This window comes from Salvia miltiorrhiza, unplaced genomic scaffold (assembly GCF_028751815.1).
Source record: "Salvia miltiorrhiza cultivar Shanhuang (shh) unplaced genomic scaffold, IMPLAD_Smil_shh original_scaffold_293, whole genome shotgun sequence".
In the NCBI taxonomy this organism is placed as follows: Eukaryota; Viridiplantae; Streptophyta; class Magnoliopsida; order Lamiales; family Lamiaceae; genus Salvia; species Salvia miltiorrhiza.
The window spans coordinates 235690-244189 of record NW_026651522.1 but is presented as its reverse complement, the minus strand read 5'-3'; the positions used below and the strand labels follow the sequence as shown (position 1 = coordinate 244189).

Here is an 8500-nt window from a genome sequence, read left to right as displayed (position 1 = left end):
GAGGGGTGACGCTGCTTGGTTAGGGTTTGCAGAGGGGCGGCGGTGCCCCAAATACCCTACAACCCCGTCGCGGCGGTCCCAGGAAGTCCGCCACAATCGCCCACAACCACCATTGTGGTGGCAGATCTGGGGTGGCTCATCGGTGGATCTTGCCGTTGGATGTCGCCCCATGCTGCTTTCTCTATCTTCCAACGATGGGTTCGCCGGCCGGAGAAGACGCGGCGGCGCCGGGGTGGAGGAGGGGAAGGGGTCTCCGCAGGGGGAAGAGGATCGATGTTTTCTGGGAGGAAGAGAAAGAGAGAGTCGACGGGGGGAGGGGGATAGGGGAAGAGAGAGAGAGAAAGGGTGACGTGGGAGGGGGAGGAGGGTGTGATTTGGCATTTCTGATGCCACGTTGGCATTCCAGCAGCCAATTCAAATTTAAATTGGCCGGAAAATTACTCTGGACGGACATTGCTATCAATTGAAAGCTCGTTAAAATTTTTGCCACAGTTAAAAAGATTGTCAAAAAACCAGATTTTGATTAAAGTGAGGTATTTCCATGCAACATGCCCTTTTTTTGGCTTGGGGGGTGGTGGGGTTGGGGGTGGGGTTGCGAAAATATCTTATCTAATCTAACGGTCAGCATTCGTTCGTTTAACGTTCAACGTGAATTGTGTTGAACTTATATAAGATTCAAACCCCTAAACCCCCAAACGTTCAACAAAATTATTGGTATGTTCAACCGCTTCTACTGACATGTTCAATGTTTCTTCATTCTCTACTTATATATCCTTCTCCATGGAACTTAACCCTATTATTAAATAGAAGTTTTATAAAGAAGCAAAGAAAAACCTAAAACCCTTGAGAGCACAGAGGAGCAAACTAAGGGCCGAGACTCGTTAAAACCCTTTTAAGGCAAACCCGAGAGGGGAAATCCTTAAAAGGAAAAAAGAGTACTCATCTAAAACCGAACTTGCGAGGGAGCGGGAGAGGCAGTTTCAGAAACTCCGGCCTAACCATCACCTTTAAACCGCTCGGCTCTCAACGCAGAGAAAGAAACAAGACCGAACCAACCAAGAAACCAAAACAAACGTCAAAAGAGCTTCCAAAGAAATCATCTGCCGAACAAAACGAGGCATAGGACGACTCCAACCAACCGAACATAAATGAGATAGCACTCCAAAAATCAGCTCATCAATGACGGGAGCAGCTGATCTCAAAACACAAACCACGCGAGACAGCTTCATGCTGCTTGTAGATAACCAACGGGACCCAACCAGCCACACCTCAACGCCGAGCGCACCCGAACGTTGGAAAAAAGGTGCTACTGATGCCAAACCCTACCCCAGACCGTGTCACAAAAAACCACAGACCACCGCATCAAGCGCAAAAAACCAACGCCAAAACCTACAAAAAAAGCTAGAATAAAAGAAGGCCGCCAGCCGTTCGAAGAAATGTTAAAGAGAGCCAAACCAGCGAAAACCCACAACAAGAAGAAAAATGAGAAACCACGCCCAGAGCGGGCGTAGACCAGCCCGTTCCACGCCCAGCCACTCTAGCGATCCCGCACCTCAGAAGCCATGAAACTTATTTAACCATACAGACATAGCTATGAGTGGCCATATCCTTGCGCACCGCAATTTTAATCTCCTCTATTCCATGAGGCCACCACCCCTCCACACGTTGGTTGGCCATGATATCCTCAACCGCATTGCCTTCACGGTATATGTGCATCACATGAAGCCTGAAGCTCGGGAGGCATTTGAGAATAGAATTCCAAACCGCCGTAAAACGCCACGGAACATCTGACGCCCGTTTCTGCAGCAAATTAACCACAAAACTGGAATCAGCCTCAATCCAAAGATCGTGCCAGCCATGAGCATCGGCAATTTGAATAGCGCTAATGACGGTAAGAAGCTTCGCCTCAAACGCAAAGCCAACGCCGCCCTTGTAGTGAAAGCACCCACGAACCAAGTTCATACTGTCTCTGAAACATCCCCCGCAGCAATAGGACCCAGCGCACCAGCTGCCGATCCATCAGTATTCACTTTTATCCAAGGCGGAGAAGGCGACAACCAATAAACTTCCACAAAATCTAGAGGAGAGGAAGCTCTCACTCTAACACCAATTTGTCGGAGAATACGGTAATCTTTCCAATTGTTATCCATATGTCCAAGCTTTCGAAAGTTAGTATCCATATGGAACTTAACCACATATATATATATATATATATATATATATATATATATATATATATATATATATATATAGAGAGAGAGAGAGAGAGAGAGATGCACTCCAGTGAGATTGCTATTTTTCGTGAGATCATGAGTACAATGAATAAGACAGTATATAGTGCTGACTGCTGAATAAGGCAGTATATATTGATGAATAACAATATTTAAAAAATTGGTAAAATTTTCGCTCCCTCCAGGATTCGAACCCATATATATGCGCGTGTGTGTGTTCAAATGAGAACCCTTTATATTGTGAGAACATAGAACCATTTTTAGTTATTTGACCGATAAGATTTATGATGGATGCATCTTAATTCCCTATATATATAGAGAGAAGTGTTCAACTGACAATCCTTAACTATTCTGAGAACGAAAAATTATTTTCAATTCTTCGATTATTAAAATTTATGATGAATGCATCTTCTTAATAAATGAATATAGTACTTGGATTTGAATCATATGAGAGACGAAAATTTCTTTTTTTACGTATAATAATTAACTAGCATTTGCGCTCGTGCAACGCACGAAAAATATTTTTATATTTTATTATATATAAAATTGATATTAATTTGATTATTATATAAAAATTCTAAATTTAATTAAAAATACTATAATTTAAGATATATATTTTAGTTTAATATAAAAATAATTAAGAATAATTCATATTAATAAAAATTGATATTGTAAAAAAAGAAAATAATATAAGTTAAAGGATAATTGAAAAAAAATATATTTATTCAAAAAAAAAGAGGAGAGAGGAGAGAGAATTTTCTTAAGTTTTAATCTTTAAATAAATATAAATTTTATATTTTAACTACAATATCTACATAACATATACCAAATTAAAGCTCTTGTCATGATCTTTAATTTGATATACATATCAAATATTTTATAATTAGCCAAATTTCACAATTTTAAAAAATAAATAAAATAGAAAAATAAGAAGTTAAAGGAAAAAAAAAAGATGTATAGCTTATAAATAAACCTTCAATTTTATTCTAACTACAAAATTGCTACTCAATTTTGAAATTGATTTGAAATTGAAAACTCCCTTTTTAATATAGTATAGATTAAACGACGAAATAATTTTATCATTTTAGCACTTTGTTCTCATAAAAATAGTTCTCATGATAACGGAGGAAATTCGTTTACGTACAATTGATTTATATCAGCATATAAATCATGCATCAAATATTAACTCCAAGCTTCATTATGTTTATGTACACTAGTCCTCTCAGACTCTCAGTGAAGCAAGAGTTTCTTGCACTATATTTTTGGATGCCACTTATACCATCGTTTAAATAAAATTTTACTTCTCCGTCCAAAAAGATTATAAATATAAATTCAAATATTAGGAAGAGGATAAATCTAAATTCACCATTTAATATTTTATCAACTACTATATATTGTATATATATGGGCAAGACCGCCGCGCAAAGGTTAGGCGAATTCAACGTTCTTTAACGACCGGCATTTAATTAAATTGCACAAAATTGTGAAAAGTCGAGATTGCCCATACCCTTTATGCTATGGCCGTAATCTATGAGTAATTAAAGTACAGCACGCACATTAAACTATTTGTTTTTTGAAGCAATTGGTCAAAATAAAATTCAATATTCAAAACGAAAATATGATAGTATTTGGAAGAATAAACCTATGTAGCCACATCGTAGTCACCCACACTCTAGTATAATAAGGAAAATCTTGATTTATTTAAGTTATTTTTTAAAATAAAAATAAGATTTATTTATTTTACTATATTCTCTATATTGTACTTTTTTTGCATTTTTTTTAAATTTGTTTTATAATAAAAATTACCAAAAAATTTAAAAAAAAATTACAATGTAGAGAATATGATAAAATAACTAAATCTTATTTTTATTTTAAAAAATAAATTAAATTATTTTTTATTTAAGTAAATTGTGGTGGGCACAATGTGGTTGTTTAGCATTACTCCATTTGGAATCATTAATTTTTGTTGTGCCGGCGAGACTGCTATTTTGGAGGAACAAATAACGTTATTGCATAGGAAAAGTTACCGATATGAAATATACTCCCTTCGTTTTGTTTTTGACTAAGGGGGGTGTATTAGTTCAAGACTTTAATAGATTTCTGCAGATTTTTAAAGTCTGAGTGTATTAGTTCAAGACTTTTAAAAGTCTATGAAAATCTTGGTGTATTCGTTCAAGACTTTTAAAAGTCTGTAAAAATCTGGGTGTATTCGTTCAAGACTTTTAAAAGTCTGAAAATCTGGGTGTATTTAAAAATCTACGGATTTTAACATTGGACTGATTTCCATGGATTTCATTCAAAAAATACACATGAACAAATCCGAGCTCGGACCACGAGAATTCGAAAGATTTCATATTTCAGCTCCGGCTGGGCTCCAGCGGTCGTGGCTGGAAGAAGCCAGCGGCCGCTGGAAGAAGCCAGCGATCGCTGGGTCAGTTAAAAAGGATTGGAGCGTGGTTGAAATGGTTGAACTGCAGCCTTATAAAAGCTTTTAAAATAAAAAGGAAATAACACACCTATCTACGCCTTTACATCATCTAACTTTCTCGAAATTTACCCATGCCAAAATCACTTTTCTTTATTTTTTATCACTATTTATTTGATCCCAATTATTTTAATTGCTCTACATTCACTCATATTCCACATATTCTTTACCTGCACATCCCACCTATTCCTCTAATGCTAGGTAATTAATCGCTGGGTATCAAACTTTTATGAAGCCAGCGATCGCTGGCACCCAGCGATCGCTGGGAGCTATATCCCAAAGCTCAGTTAATTTCAACGAGCGTTGGGATGATAGATTTCAACTCCGTAAAAATCACGTCAAATTCTTGTTAAAATCCATATTAAATTCGTTCAAAATCTGTTTAGAATTCCAAAATACATGAAAGAATCTGTGTGAAATCTATAAACTTTTAAAATCCAGAGATTTTAAAAATCTACAGAATTTCTGAACGAATACACCCCCCTAAGTGTCCCCCACCATCAAATTACACATACCGATAAATAAAAAAATTATATTTATAATCTTATTAATTATCATAATAAATATATATATATATATATATATATAACTAATTATTATATTCTAATAAATATTAAATAAAGATAAAATAGAAAAAAATATTATAATTATACTCTCAAATTTTGAAATGGGACAGTTATTAGGGAACAAGAAAAATATTAAAATAGGACACTTAATAAAAATGGGGGAGTACTTATTTGATTTTTTATCAAAATAATCAGTTATGAGGGGTAGCAGGAACGAATTTAGAAATTGTTATTGTTTTATATATATATATATAATTAGAATTTTTTTAATGTCTAACAGAAATTGTTGTTAAGAGGGCTGAATTTGTGAATGTATAATGTTTGAAAGTATTTGTATGGAGGTTCAGTGGTAGAGCTCATGAGCTAATTTCTTTTAGCATTCCGTCCCGTTTATTTTTATGTCAAAGTAGAATTTTAATGAACCTCAAATTAAAACTTAAGTCACTTACTATATTGTTCATATTCCATTAGTTGAACAATAAGTACATTGAAAGCATATAATGTCATACTTCTATGGCTTTTTCAAAAAAAAAAAAGTTTCATCTTTTAAAAAATAAACTAATTTTCATTATTAATAGTTAATAACTTTACTTTAACTTGAAAATTGACTCAAATTCAACATTAAAAATTAACTAAGAAAGAGAAATAAGACAGAAATAACACAAATTTGACAAACTAATATTTAACAAATCACTGTAAAATATTAAAATTTTACGTGGATATACTACTATTATTAAAATAATGTATTATATTCTCTTATATTTCTTTTATATATGAAATAAATAAATATTTAAAATAAAAATAAAAATAAACTCAAAATTTTGCCGGGGCTTGAGCCCCACTAGCGCCCCTCCCCCCCTCCACCCAGTGGAAGTCTATTTGCCTATCAAAATAAGTATTAACCTAAACAAATTGTAGGTAAACATACAAAATTAGGAAATTTTTCAAAATTGCACGTAATATTTTTTTAATTATAAATGTTCAACCTTTCAATTTTCTCTAAATCGATGTTAAGTTGACAATAAAAAAATTTCAATATGGTCAAATCGACGATAAGAAAAATGATACAGTATTGAAACACACCATTAAAAAAAAAATCAAATCCCTAAATCAATCAATTGAGCATAATTAGGAAAAATTGAGGAAAATTCACGAAGAGCTAAAAAATTATTCACGACCAAATTGAGGGGTGGATTTCAAGAGCATAATCGAGAAATGATTCATATAGAGACAACAAATTTATGGGAGAGAATAGGGATGTTGCAATTTTCAAGATTATCATCAAGCTTGTCGATGGCAAATGAAGTCGGTTTTTGGATGTGAAATATATATTTATACATTGCGGCATTTTAGTGTGTTCTAATTAATATTGCCGTTTTTCTTTATTGTCGTTTGATCATGTTGAATTTTTTTACTGCCATCTCGGCTTTGATTTGGGGCAAATTTTAAAGGTCGAGTATTTGTGTTCAGAAAAAAAATAAAAAAAGATTGTGTGCAATTTTAGAAACCTTTAAAATTTGTGTATTGATAGGCTAAGATCTCCAAATGAAAATAGTATAGACTAATCTATATTTTACTAAGATGCAGTAGAACTTTTGAATATCCCGATATTCTTGATAATTCCTATCATTTAAACTAATATTATTATTTGATTAATATCTTATTGAGAAATCCTAGCAATGAGTATATAAAACTCAATTATATATCTTATTAAAAAAATAAATATGGGCCTATGAGTGATATGATGTATCTATTGAAGAAAAGTATTCCAATATATATAAAGTGATGCATGTTATAAAATCGATATAAAACTACATATCACGTGCATGTATATTTTTGCGTGCTCTTTAGAAAAATATTGTTGTCACTATATAAGTCTATAATCCTGGGTAATTAAAAACTGCTGCATTTTAATTGTCAATATTGTTAACGGTAGGATATCACACCTTCAGATGTGCTCTTGATTGTTACTTTTTTGACAAAATCAGATTTTTATTATTTTTTGAGGAAAAATCTGATAATTAGGATGTTAGTCAAACTACGTAATATATATCTACCGCATGGTTCACTTTCAAGTGGTCTCGCCCTCAAGAAAAAAATAAAAATAAATAAAATAAAATGAAAATATTTAAAGTTGTTATCGTCGTTACTCACGGGGGATTCAAGACCTTAATTACGAACATAAATGTGGCTATATAAATTATATACGAAATATTTAATTGGATCTGTACATGTGTCCCACTTGAGTAGGGTGCATACTACACGAGTTTCTTTCCATTAGAATAATATATAAGTATAATACTATTAAATGTGCGTTTACTTTGATGGATAAATTTATCCATGAAAAAAGATAATAATATAAATTTATGTATTTGAATGTCACATTTCTTTTTCCACATTATACATAAAAGAGAAGTTCACAATTTTTCCTTCTTTATTTTCACTTCAAAGATGGATAATATTATCCATCCATTTTTGGATGGATAATATTATCCATACTTGAAGTGAAAATAATGAAGGAAAAATGGTAAACATCTCTTTTGTGTCAAATGTTGGAAAAGAAATTTGACATTTTAAGGTATAAATTTTTGTTATCCATCTTTTTCCATGGATAAATTTATCCATCAAAGTAAACGCAGCCTTATTGAAAAAGGATGGATAAGAAAAAATGAGAAAATATTATCTTTTTTCTCATTTTTTTATCCTGTGTTTACTATAGATGAAAAGATGAAAAATGTTGGAAAATATTTTCACACCCCTACCCTAGAATAATAAAATGAGTGAAAATGAGTTGTCCGGGAAAATATTTCACTATGCTTGGAGAAAATTTTTCATCATAGTAAACATGTGAAAATGATGGAAAATAAGTGAAAATAAACTTTTTCTCTTATTTTCTATCAAAATAAACACACCCTAAATCCTAATTAAATTAGTCTACACATTATTAATTAAGTATATTTTTTAGGTAACTTTATTTAAGAAGTTAAATTAATTGTATATTCGAGGTTTTCTTGGCGACTATTAATCGTGGTAGCTAAATATTAGGCGAGATTTTTTTTTTTTTTTTTTTTTTTGGGAGGTTTCAATTAGAAGGTTACTAACTTACTATGACAAAATAATTAGTACATGGCAAATCTCCGAGCGATTTATTTGAGGCTGAGCCAAAGGGCATTGCAGATTTGCATACACATAGATCAATAAATTAAGAGGAAAATCTT

At 32.6% G+C, this 8500-nt stretch overlaps 1 protein-coding gene across 1 annotated transcript; it reads right to left on the bottom strand.

Moving 5' to 3' along the window:
* Positions 1-1569: 1569 nt before the first annotated feature.
* Positions 1570-1962, bottom strand: LOC131003922 (uncharacterized). The gene has a single exon (XM_057930491.1). It carries the CDS (start codon positions 1960-1962, stop codon positions 1570-1572), a length of 393 nt encoding a protein of 130 aa, XP_057786474.1.
* Between the last annotated feature and the right edge of the window lie 6538 nt (positions 1963-8500).